This window comes from Balaenoptera borealis (assembly GCF_965194805.1).
Source record: "Balaenoptera borealis genome assembly, chromosome: 5".
Classification (NCBI taxonomy): Eukaryota; Metazoa; Chordata; class Mammalia; order Artiodactyla; family Balaenopteridae; genus Balaenoptera; species Balaenoptera borealis.
This window is the reverse complement of record NC_138862.1, coordinates 25963502-25977242: the sequence shown is the minus strand read 5'-3', so window position 1 is coordinate 25977242 and position 13741 is coordinate 25963502. Positions and strand designations below refer to the sequence as shown.

The following is a 13741-nucleotide window of genomic DNA, read 5'->3' as shown; positions in this document are numbered from 1 at the left end:
AGAATCATAAAAATGAATAAATTTTGGGCCCACTAGAAATACAAGAGTGATTTTTGCTCTTCTGTCTACATTTCTACTTTGCTACTGTGCTTTTAGGATACAACTGCTTGGGAAACAAACTCTAGCTCTGGTCTTCATTCTGTATCCCTCAGTAAGCTGGGGGTACTCAGGGTTTACTTGGACCCTTAAAAGGCAGACTAAGGAGAACCAAATTTTTCATGGTATGTTTGCTGGTTCTGAAATTTAGGCACTTACATTCATATCCTTGTGATATCTTTAAGTTAATGAGTTTCTTGAAGGACTTCATCAACTTCTGAAGAGTTCTTTATGTATCTGTATGTATATATGTCTTGATAAAACCTATAATAAATTTTTTTTTTCCTCCAAGACTATATACAGGATAAAAATGTTCCTGAAAGATCATAGCAGATCAGCATTTCCTCTCGGTAGGATATTCCTTTTTGGTTTCTGTGCTACTATTCAGGTTCATCGTTTAGCAGAAGTGATTCCTTTCTATGTAGCTAGCTTTTCATGATTGATGTGAACAGGATACTCTGATCAATAATTGCACATTTCACCTCTATTAAACATATTATTTAAAAATGTTAGAATGTTTAACTTTCCAATCATCTGATTAAATCAGAGTATCCAAATCTTGTAAATGTCAAGGCTCCTTAGTAACTATTTAGATCCGGGTTCCCCAAATTTACCCACACATGGAATCACTGCTGTCCTTGATAAAAATAGATTTCATCACAGACACTGTTTTTATCTATTCTTCCACACGTGTTAATTTTTCCATGCTGGCTGGTCTCTAATTTTGTTTGAGAATAACTCTCCATTTTCTCATGGCTTCTCCAACCATTCCTCATGTCAATGATAGTTTTATTCATGGGCATATGACTAGGCCCTGGTCAATGGAACATGAGGGGATGCTGATCGGCAACTTCTTGAAAACTTCTCTATATTTAATCAAATAAAGGTTCATAGCGGACTACTACTCTTCTTTGTTGAATGTTATTATGTCTACATATGATTGCTGGAAATGTCACATCTATCTTGGAACCATGAGTCAAGCTATGATTGACAAGCTAAAGATAGTACAATAAAACAATGAAAACACCTAAATTCTTGATTATGTCTCCGTCATTGTTCCACTGAATTAACCTCTGCTGAAACCTCCAGATTTCTTGTGATGTCAGATGGTAAATACTTGTTGTTTAAGGCACTTTTAGTCATGTGTTCTGTTAATTGCAATTTAAAAAATCTTAACTGGCATACAACTCTCAGGCCTCATCCATATTTATTTAAACAGATGCTCAAGAAAAGGGAGATGACTCTATTTTTGCATCTGATGTTGGCCAACATTGCAATTTTATAAATAGGGAGAATGAGACTCAGAGTAATATAGGTAATCTTGCCTAGAGTTATACAGCTTATTAATATCAGAGAGAGAGAGGAATAAAACCCAGAACCTCTGTTTCCCAGATGTGTTTTGATATAGTTCCCATCCCCCACCCCACATACCACTGCTATCAACACCATTATGAACTATTTGTCAATAGGAAAGACAATACAACACATTTGCCTAGATCCAGATCTAGGTTTTTATTATCTTGCATTGTTACCGGAACTTTATATCTAAAAAGATGCAGAAAATAGCTAGTTGGAATTGGGGGGGGGGAGGATGGATATTTTATTGCCGCCACACTTTGAGAGATAGAAGCTTCCCTCTTCTTGTCCCTTTCCCTTTCTCCCTCCTCCTCCCCCGCCACCTGTTCTTCTTTTTCTTCTCCTTTTCCTTCATCCTCCATCTCTTCCTTCTCCTTTTCATTGTCTCCTTAACCAACCTCAACCCCAAAATTCTTAAATGGACAGAGTTAAATATGGTAAAAATAAAGTGAGAGTGAACAAAGTCCATTAGTTTCTCTGTCTTCAATTTCTAATCTTTACCTCCTTGGTTGCACAGCACATAGCTTTAATTCTGATTAAATCAGATTTTTCTCTTTGTGTAACTTTCACATATTAAGTTTGACCACTTGCTTTTATTTTATTTGAGTTAGGGAGTAAAAGAGGTAAGGTAATTTTGGTAGAGAGCATACAAATCTGGAATTTTCTTTCACTGAATTGAAAGTAACTGGATAAGTTCATCCTCAGGCATAAAACATCTTCATATGAAAGATGTGTTTTCTTAGTTGTGAATTATACACTGCATTTAATAATTTATACTTTGCAAGGACAGTAGTTACAGATCCTATATCCACATACAGTTGTATACTTTAAAATTTGTTTCTTATTCAGAGTAAATGTTGAGATAAGAGAGATATACAGTAGAAATCAGGAAAACCATAATAAACATTTGTGTTTCATGTAATAAGAAAGCTAAAGCTGTTATGTTAGTAGTTTAGTAATGATCTCTATCACTGCTGTGAAATTGAATTTATTTATTAAGGTAATGCGAATTCTTCCTTTAGGAAAAAAAAAGAAACAATGGCCATTTTCTTTTCAAAGTACTGTTCCAGTGGAATATCTGAGTCTGTTTTTTTTTTTTTTTTTAACAGATAAATCCTATCATTATACAGAGAGCCTGTGTGCAATAAATCAAATGTTTCTTATCTCTTATTTTCCTTAATGACACTGATAACCTCTAGGGTTGCTGAGTAAACAAAAGTCTTTCCTTTCCTAACTTGATGACTTATCTGTGCTCAAAGGGCAAAATAAGCTTCATATTGCCATAAAGTGTAAACAGCACTTTATTAGAAGAATCAACTCCTAAATTCTCTTTGAGTCAAAGCGCTTTCCACAAAGCAGAATAGAAAGTGTTCCCAGATGAGGGTAAACCATTTGCTTGTCCTGTAGAGTGGCTCTATACACACACACACACACACACACACACACACACACACACACACACACACACAACTTAGCAGGGGGACCAAGATTTGACATTAAATAATATTTTTAAAAGGAAGAAGAGGTAGATTAATGACTAAGTTGAGTATTCTGAGTGCTATAACTTGACCATGTACACATGCATGGGGTGTGTATTTCAGTAAAATCAGTAACAAAAAAGGAAATAGGCATTTTAAAGGATTTTTAGATGTATTTTTCACAGTTGGTTTGGCTATTGTTAGTTAGTTGAGAAGTCAGTTATTTCTGTGTCTTGATTTTATCAACCGGAGTTTAAGGTGAAAATAATTTATAAAGGTAATTAGGAGTCTGTCAATTTTTTCTATAAGTGGAATATGCCATTTTAAATGTGATTATTTAAAGTAAACCTAAACGTTTGCTTGTTACTTTCTTTCCTGCTTCTGAATTTCTTTTCTCATCCTTTTCTTCTCAGTCTCCCAAAGTACCTACCTGTAATTTATCTTACAGACATTTTCATGAAATTCCTTTGCATTGCATCTTTTAAAAACTCACTTCTGATTTAAAAGTAATTCAGCTACAACGAGGTGAAAGCCTCTGTACACTGATGAAGTATATTACTTGAGAATTGTTATAAAATATGTGTCAAGGTTTAGGCACTATATTAGTCTCCTAGGTAGTTTAAAGGAAGGGAAAGAAATAATTCCTTAGCTCAAATAATTTACAGTTTCACATATAGTGATTTTACTATCTAGAGAAACATAAGTTTACTTAGTAAATATCAAAGAAAATGCTCGGGTTTTGATAAACCACCAGACCTTATATAAAAGTCTATATTCAGCAAATTTTCCCAATCTAGTAAAAACAAAGTTATCCAGCATGTTGTAAACAAGAGAAAACAAGAGTCCCATTAACAAAACTATCCTAATAAACTCTGCACTAGATACCGTGCTTTGCGTGGATTTCACTGGTTAGAGCCTGAGGAAGGTGAGGAAGGACCGGGGTTACCTCTCCTTAAGCAAGGTTTTAGTTCTAAAACCTTTAAGAACTAAATTTGAGTTGAAGATTTAATGCAGATCTCCACATTCAATCCTCTCCAAAACTGGAAAAGAGAAATTGGTTCCACTCATTCCAGAGCAGAGAAATAAAGTGAAATAAAATCTTTCATGCATGGTTTTACCTTCACAGAATAAATACTGAATAAATATTTTAAAACAGCACTTCGAGGAAAACACACAAACAAAAAAAAATAATAATAACCTTTCCTGAGAGTCCACCTGTGTCCTTATATCCCTGAAATTAGGCATGAAAGAGGCTATCAGAGATCATAAGCCCTGGAAAACAGGAGTTGAAGCCTCTGTGTTGTGGATAGGAATGAAGACAGTAGATGGAGGTAGGGTTGACTGGCTACTGAGACTAAGATCTCATGAATATGCAGTGGGATAAAGAATGATAAATATAGATAGATAAGTAGGTGAGAAAGAAAGAAACAGAGTTCTAATTTTTTTTTTTTTTGATATAAAATGAAGCTTTGTGCTTTTTTTCGTGATGGCTTCCACTAAGTGGATACGTTTTGTTCCAATAAGAAATGGCAAGGCCTAAAGTTTCCTTCTGCCCATTAACTAATTCTGTCATTGTTTTTCTAAACATAATCTCTTTTCCTTTGACTTGACCTCCCTACCTCTGTTTGGTCATTGAGAACTAAGGACTCTTTTACTAATGTCAGGACTTCTGTGAAGACCATGTACCAAGCATCTTTGGTGCCAGGCTTTCAGGTTCAATTGTGTCTGATCTGAGACAGGAGATTAGTCTTTCTATAAAGTGAGGTTCTCTGCATTCTCCAATATCCTGGAGTACTCTATGGCTTCTGTTTGATATAAGTTAAATGTCAAGACTCCTAGGCATCTGCATACAGTCAACCTCAGCCTTCTCCATGTGTCGCTGAACGATTTTGCACTTAGGAGAGAGAAACATGTTAATATGAGATAAATTATCTAGCATTATTATTATTATTTGTTACAAATATAAAAGTTTATACTATGCCACTTTTCTCAATCCTCCTGGAAAATGTTGAAAATTTAAAATGTTCCATTTTCTCCTAAAAATAGTAACACTCTTTTACAAATATTAGCAAAAAGATCACTATTTTGTGATCCTGTGCTTTCTATCTATAGAAAAATTTTGAGCTATACTTACTCAAATTGTAAAACTCTTGAGTTTTTATATTCATTTTTCAGATTACTTGATTGAAAGATATCATCTATCTAAAAAAAGAAAAGGATAAGAAAAGGCATATTAAATTTTAGATTTTGTTTAAAATTTTAAACAAAGTAATCTTTATATGCTACTTAGAACTGTATTGGGGTGATTTCCTTCTCTGCGATGATGGGTCTCATACATTTAAGTATCCTGAGCATATTACATTTATTGACTAATTTTTTTCAAAGAGAACAAGATCTATGTATCTTTTGGCAAGTGGTTAGAGAAACTATGTTATGAAATTTTAAACTAGTTGAGGAGAGAAGGTCTCCTACCATTTGCTGAATGTCAAAAGCAAGAACTTTGAAATCCACTGAGAGTTTGTCTTGCAAATAAGGATTATATGTAACTCCGGATGTTATTGTCAATGTCCCTCTGGCTTCATGACTTTTTCCAAATGCTGCATCTAGATGAATTAATAAGAAACAAAACGCTGAAAATGTGAATGATGAATAAGAGAAAATATGCACATTCTGGTTAAGACATAGAAATAAAGTTCTTGCTTAATGTGTTGGCCCTGGAGTTCTTGTTTTTTTTCTTTGCAGTCTTCGTGTTTCATCATCAGCTGTTTCTTATTTTTTAACATGTTTTTAGCTATCTAGTTGTTTTAAAAGATTGAAAATTAAACTTCTTCTCTATCCCATTATTTTTTTTCTTTTCTTTGAAGTCTAACCAACTCTCCAAGCTGCCAAGTTTTGCTTGGTTTTTGTTTGTTTGTCATTGAGATTCCTATTGGAAGATACAGGGATGATCAACTTTCACCAATTATGGGAACTGATTCAGGGAAACATAGTGAGAAATGGACCATTAAAAGTTTTGTAGTTGCTTTCAGATACTTCTTGAACACCTAACGTCAAGGGACACTGCTCATTTTCTGCATGTGGATTGCTGTGAAGATTTCAGTGTGTGTATTAATTTGGAACATAGCTTTGAAACTACTTCTTTCATTCTAATAATTATAAAATTGGCATGTATGACCTTTTGCCATTAGATGGAGACTGTCATTAATGGAGAAGTTATTGAGAATGCTGCAGAAAATTTATTATCTCAATATGAAAAAATATAAGAAAAAAGCTAACAAACTGAATACAAACATGGGAAATAAAATGTGCCACTAAGGCCAGTACAATCCCATTATGAGATTATTTTCTTCGCATATATATTTATATTTAAAATGAATTGCTTCAGGTGAAACTCACACAATGATGAAATCATTAGTAAATGTAATAATAATGATGCATTGACCTGGTATGAGAAGATGTTATTTCTTCTTTTCCCAGATGGGGAAATTTGGGCTTAGATTCACTAAGAAAATTTCCCAATGTGATAAGAGTGACAGATGTGGAATTTAGACAAAGGATTGACTGACTTCAGAACTGAAGATCTGTCATATATTGACACAAATCTCCTAGTCCAGAAGGAACTTTAGAATTAACACTTTAAACAATAAACTTGCACTTCATCTACACAGTTATCATTGCATAATTGATGTAACATATTATTAATACTATTTCATTTGTTTTTTAAACATTCAAAATAACATTTAGATTTGCATATCTAAAAGTGAAAGGCCAGGAAAGACTGAGGAACTGTCATGGATTGGAGGAAATTAAGGAAACATGATAACTAAACCCAGTGTTGGAATCTGCACTGGATCCTGAACAGGTAAAGACATTAGTGGAAAAACTGGTGAAAGTTGAATAAAGTGCTTGGTTCAGTTAATAACATTGTAACAATGTTAATTTCTTGGTTGTGACAACTGTACTATGTGTGTACTAGATATTGACATTAGGGGAAGCTGGATGAATGTCTACAATTTTTGCAACTTTTTAAAAGTCTACTATGGTTTCCAATAAAAAGTGTTAAAAGTATGTTAAAGTAAAAGTATGTACTGAAAGTAGTATGTCATATCCTCTAGCGTTCTATTATTGACTTATCTCAAATCCCTTCTTATATTCAGTTGTTCACAATTAAATCATATTAACATTTATAACTATTTATTTTTTATTTTTCTGGTAAAATAGCTAACTTTTGTATTTTTATTGAGCCTCAAGGCTTCCAATAGACTTCCAAATAATTACGTATTCTTGAAGTTATTCACAGCATTTAAGTAAGACCAAAGCAGCCTCTTTTCTAAAAGTCTCAGTGAATTTCTATAATTTATTAAATTGTTCTTATAATTATATAAAATATCACAAGCTTTCTTTCTCTTTAAAATATATTCCTGTATGTAGCTATAGTAGTTAAATAAACCAGAAATTATATTGGAATTATTTTATAAAACTATAAATCATATTTATTACATTCTAATTTACTTATTTACTAAGGGAAAAGAACTAACTCAAAGGTTGAGCATTTTATTTTCTTGGTAAAACCAAAATCATTCACATATAAAAGGTTTTGCCCTAAGGGTTTTCAGAAGGAATTAATATGCCTATATATAATTCATCATTTTTTTAAAAATGTGAAAATGTTCTCAGAAAAAATAAATCCAATACTCAAGTTTCTGCTATGCTGCCATTTTTTAAAAATTATCTTAGAAATGAATAAATGGTAAAGAAGAACACAAGTTCTAAAGTTGGACTATCTAGTTTGCGCCACCTGGCAATGTTGCAAATTTAAGCAAGTTACCTAAATTCTCTGTCTCTGATTTTTCACCTATAAAATGAGGGTAACAATAACAACTAACTCATAGGTTTGTTGTAACAAGATAATACAATTGGAGATCTTTTAAAAGCAGTTGGTACAGGTAATTTAGCTCTAAATAAGAATTACCTTTTCTTTTTTTTTTTTTTTTTTTCTGTCAATCACAAATTGCTACTCAGGCAACTTGAGCTCTTTATAAATCCACAATTACATTCAAGTTGCCTTATACTGTTGCAATTCAAATTGTTGTACTAATAAGAGAATAAAGATATAATTCTCTAGAAATAAACAATATTTTTTCTTTAACTTGGTCTATTTATCCGCTTCTATGGTCAACAATGTTTGAATAGGTTTATGACTTAAATTCTATCAGAACAGACCCACAGGCTATGAACCTACTTTGTTATATGTTGGAACTGAGAACATCATCATTTTTTGTTTTAAAAACTTAGTCTCATGTTTGAATTCTGAATTAAAATCCAAATTATATACCATGTTAAAAAAAAATTCTTTGAAGTAAACTACAGTGATGCATCTGGATGCAATATAAATACTTGCCATGAAAGCACAGCAATGCATACAATATGCTGGCAGGATTCTGGAGATTGAAGTGTATACATTCATCTGAGAGCACTTTTCTGTAGCCAAGTCTATGTGACTTACCTCTTTCTGATCCCTTGATTGACAGCCAGGCCACTGCAATTAATCCAGCACAGAGCACCACCAATATGGCAAAGAGAGCTGCGAACATGACTTCATAGGTGCTGAGAGAATGGCGCCTTGAGGGTACACTTTGCTTTGAGCCCATCTTTGGTTTTTGAAGGTTTGCTACTCTAAGGGCTCTGAGAGAACATAGAAGCTTGCACCAACTGAAGAGCACAAGCTCTCAAGTTTTCCAAGAAGGATTGTCAAACAAGTCTATACTAGTCTGACTAGTCAGTGTAAATGAGTTGTGTATGTCCCTTTGGCAACATTATGTCTCTATACATTAAGTAGCTTTAAAAGTGCAGTTAATGTTTAAGAAGATATTAGTGAGTACAGAGAAGCTTAGAGTTGTAAATGTTAATCACCTGAACAGGCCAATTGTCAGTGTGAATGATATTAACTGCATGTTGTAAACAAAAATGATACTTTATCATTTTGAGAACTGGTAGAAGAAATATGAAATTCATGGTAGTCAAATTAATCATTGGGCACATGCACATGATATTTGTAAAGAGTCCCTAACAGATCAACCTTCCACCCTCTGACTCAAGTCATTATTAAGACATTTTTTCCTGTTTTATGTAGGTGTAGACATTCTAAAGATAAATTTTAAGCACATATGTGTGTGTATGTGTGTGTGTATATATATATATATATATATATATATATATATACATAAAGCCTAACATATATATTAATACTTACATCTCTCTTCCCACCCTCCCTCTATCCCACTTTCTCTCTCTTTTTCTGTATCTCTGTATACATATATATATATTTCTTATTAAAACAATCACAAATTTTGTAATCTTCATTATGTCACCCATGTGAAGTTGTGCAGTGTAAGGGAGTATTGATCTAACCTAAAGGAAAGTCCACTGAAACAAGGCTTCATATGCCCATTTTTTATGGCCTCATGTAGTTATCAATGAACAGGAGTAGCAGCTGTGAGAGGAACTAAGCACTTTTTTTTCTATTTTAAGAAAGTATTCTGGGTGGGGAAGACATTACTCACTTGCCCAGGACTTAATCTTTTTAAACATGCCAATAATAACAAGAGGACATGAGAATTCCACACTCATAACTGTGGTTATGGGAAAACCAGGACTGTTCTCTGATAATTAAAGTACAGTTTATCATGGGAACTTCCACACTTTGAATAACAATGAGTTTAGAATTAAAAATTAATAAATAAAACCAAACCTGTTCTGAAGTAAACCAATTTACCTCTTGTTCTGGCAAGTAAAACTGGCCAGAGATAAGGAAGTACTAGGTCAGGGGTATTTCTTTGGAAGGTAATCCATGGAAAGTCCATGAAATGAGTTGGGAAGTGAAAAGTGGGGAAAATAAAGCCAATAAAAGTATGCAATCAAGCCGGAAACTACGATAGGCTCAGGAACATAATCCTGCTGGGGACTGCATGAGACAGAGAGAAAAGTCCTCAGGATTACCCCAATTAATGGGCAAGGAAGCAGGGATGTTTATTAACCAAATAGCCTTGCTCACTGGTACAGAGTAGCTTATGGGGCTTTAACTCTCCTACTTTCAGCTTACCCTGTGTGTGTGTAGAACATTCATGAAAAGCTGCCCTCAGCTTGCAGAGATGAAGAGAGCCTATGTGGGAAGTACTCTTTTTTTTTTTTTTTTTAACAGTTTTTTTTTTTTTTTTTTAATTTTATAGCTACTTTTATTTTTATTTATTTATTTATTTTTGGCTGTGCTGGGTCTTCGGTTCGTGCGAGGGCTCTCTCCAGTTGCGGCAAGCGGGGGCCACTCTTCATCGCGGTGCGGGGACCGCTCTTCATTGCGGTGCGCGGGCCTTTCACCATCGCGGCCCCTCCCGTTGCGGGGCACAGGCTCCAGACGCGCAGGCTCAGCAGCTGTGGCTCACGGGCCCAGCCGCTCCGCGGCATGTGGGATCTTCCCAGACCAGGGCTCGAACCCGTGTCCCCTGCATTAGCAGGCAGATTCCCAACCACTGCGCCACCAGGGAAGCCCCGGAAGTACTCTTATAGTTTACAATTGAAAAACATTTTCCATATTCATGGAGAATTTCTACTAATTAACACAGCAGCAGGCAATTAACAAAAACAAACAGCAGGCAATTAACAAAAACACAAACCCAAGCAAACAGTAAAGAAATACAACACCATCACACAAATTTCTATAGGTTCTCACTTTTAGTAGATGGTCAACTTCAGTAGTAATTATGGAATTCCAATTAAAATAAAAAATGAAATATTACTGACCTCAAATATACTAGCAACAATTAACATCCTTAGCATTACTAAGCAGTGGCATTCATCACTTGTGAGAAAGAAAATTCAAATAATCATACAGAAGAGCAATTTGGTAATATCTAACAAAACTAAATATGCATATACAATTTGACCCCTGAATTAGTCTACTACTATACATCCTAGAGAAACTCTAACACTTGCAGGAAATGAGATGATATTCATTACAACATTATTTTATGCCCCACAAAATAGAAAACTTGTGTCCATCAATAGGAAAATGAATTGTACTTTTTAAATAATAAAATATTATACACAAGTTAAAAGTGTACGAACTGGAGCTCTATGTACCAGCTTGGAAATAATAAACAAACTTTTACACAAAGAAGCAAGCTATACCCCAGGATCTGGCCCTGCCCATCATCAGATAGTTGATAGATAGATAGATAGATAGATAGATAGAGCATTCTGTCCAAAAGCAGCAGAATACACATTCTTTTCAAGTGACATGGAACATTCCTCAGAATAGATCACATGCTAGACCACAAAACAAGTCTCATTAAATTTAAGAAGATTGAAATCATATCAAGCATCTTTTCTGACCACAGTACTATGAAACTGGAAATCAACTACTATGTTGTACACCTGAAACGAACATAATATTGTAAGTCAATTATATTTCAATAAAAAACAAGAAACAAGTTGCAGAAGAATATATGCAGTGTTACACTATTTAAAGTCAAAATAGAAAATAATTTGTTTAGTAATGCAGTTATATGTAATAAAAGTTTACATGGGAATGGTAAATAAAAGCTTCAGTATCATGATTACTTCTAGGTAGGGATGGGATTGGATAGTATGGGAGTGGAATACCAACCAAGAGGACTTCAATTGTATTTGAATTGTGTTAGTTCTCTTAAAATTTTTGAAATAAATTAGTGAACCATGTTAACTTGACAGAGTTAGATGATTAAGACATATGGGTTCTGCATTCTTCTATTATATATATATATTCTTTACTTTATATATATATATATATATATATATATATATATACACATATAAAGTGAAAGGGAAAGCATGTGATTGATGTCTCTGTGATATTAGTTTCATCTTTATTAAATAACAACTAAATTTTTAAAATCTTTATGCATAGAACTTTCTACTTTGAGAAATGTGGAAGTCACAGAACCACCCCCCTTAAGTCAGTCATTGAATATTTATAGGAGAGTAAAATATTTATTTTAAACATATATTTAAAAACTTAACCATATAAGTTAAAATGATCTAGATGAAGTAGAAACAAATAAGAACAAATATCTGGTATGCTCAGTGAAGAGAATATGTAGCTCTGGATAGGTCAGCATCATTAATACTCTTAATGAAGCTTTCAGTGAGGAAATCAAAATCGTGGCCAGTTCAGTGATGGGAATGACACATTCCAGTTAAGTGAATAATGAAGTAGGAAGATACTTGAAGATAGTGAAAAATGGAGTAGGTAGAGCCAATATTGAACTTTTGGAGACTCCTAGGGGAGATTATAATTATTTTAGCCTATAATGAATGAAAGGATAAGAATTGGAAACTAAGAAAATTAAGAGTGTATAAGCTCTTGTTAATATTATTGAAGCATAAGGGCCAGAGGGTTAAGAATCATGGTGCATAACATAGTCCATTCATTTGCTCAGTGTGATTTTATACTCTGACTGCCCTATGTAGCTGTAGTAATTGCAAACAGTCTCTAAAGATTAAGGTCCTGAGCATTTATAAAATATTTCTTCCACTATTCAGCATAATGTGAGAAACTCCCAATAGCTTTCATCTTTAAATAAATTCCTGTGACTGGGTTGTTACTGGACATGTTTCTTGAATAAAGATTAAATTTAAAAAAAACTAATATAAAAGAAGAAAATCAATATTGCTCATCAATAATAGTTTTGGAGATTCTACAGATGATTTTTTTCTCTGAAAATGTGTCCAAATACTCCAGTGTAGTCAGTCAATTAACACTTAGGTGACTCCTATGATTCCTGGTTCAAGGATGACAGAGCTGTATGAAGTACACATCTGCTTGTCTCCAAGGCTGGTATGTTTTTCTTTGACTTTTCATATAATTTTGACACAGTATTCTAAAACCTAATTGATAAGTCTCTTTATATTTTAGGTGTTACAAGGGACAGTAATCTTTCTTTGTGAAATATCTGAGGACTTTGATAAATATCTTATGGGGTGAAAAAAAGAGTAGGTCTTTAAATATTGTTAGACATCTTTGTCAATGAGGATCCTTAGATACTGTAATTCCAGATCACTAGGTATTATTTTTTATAGTTTTGACACTTGAGGAAAAATTTGATGGGATGTAAAATTGTGGTGCCATATCATCTTTCCCTCAGAAGCTTGTAGGTATCCCTCTGCTATTCTCTGACACCAAGTATTGAACTAGCCTTCTTTTATGACTTTCTTTTATCTTCTGATTGCATGTGCATCATCATTGTCAGCCAGTTTTTCTTTATGTGTGTGTGTTATTTTTAGGGCTGATGGATTCTATATATTCCTTGAGTTTATACATATGTGAGAAACCTTCCTCTTTCTTTTATACTTGAATGATACTTTTCTGGGGATTATATGCATGGGAAAATGACAAGTTTATTTTTTTTCCTTGGAATTCTGAAGATATTTTTCTAATATTGTCTTTCTGACACAGAACATAATTGGGAAAATGTCTAAAGCTAATTCTCTATCTTACTTCTGTATGTGACATGTTTTATATCTGCTTGATTGCCTAGAGAATTCTTGTTTCATACATGAGGTTCAATAGAAAATAATTTGGCATTGATTATTCTGAATTGAGTTTTCTTGGAATGTTGTGTACCTTTTTCAGTTTCCACTTTATTTAAAAATTAACCTTCCTTTATTAAAATTTTGAAATTGTTTGTTGTTCAATTTATTAGATGTCTTACTGGGGGTTGGAGTCCAATTTTTTTAGGTTGGATTCTCTTAGTTATTTCTTTATATTATTTATATAT

General features: G+C 33.5%; 1 protein-coding gene across 1 annotated transcript in view; it reads right to left on the bottom strand.

The window, feature by feature from the left end:
• Nucleotides 1–10112, bottom strand: part of TMPRSS15 (transmembrane serine protease 15) — a 115760-nt gene extending 105648 nt beyond the window's left edge. The window contains exons 1-3 of the mRNA XM_082392568.1: nt 8437–10112; nt 5403–5533; nt 5065–5132 (exon numbers count right to left, since the gene is read on the bottom strand). Of these exons, the coding sequence (XP_082248694.1) occupies nt 5065–5132; nt 5403–5533; nt 8437–8581 (344 nt within the window). The 5' untranslated portion in view covers nt 8582–10112. The remainder of the gene's footprint in view (nt 1–5064; nt 5133–5402; nt 5534–8436) is intronic.
• Between the last annotated feature and the right edge of the window lie 3629 nt (nt 10113–13741).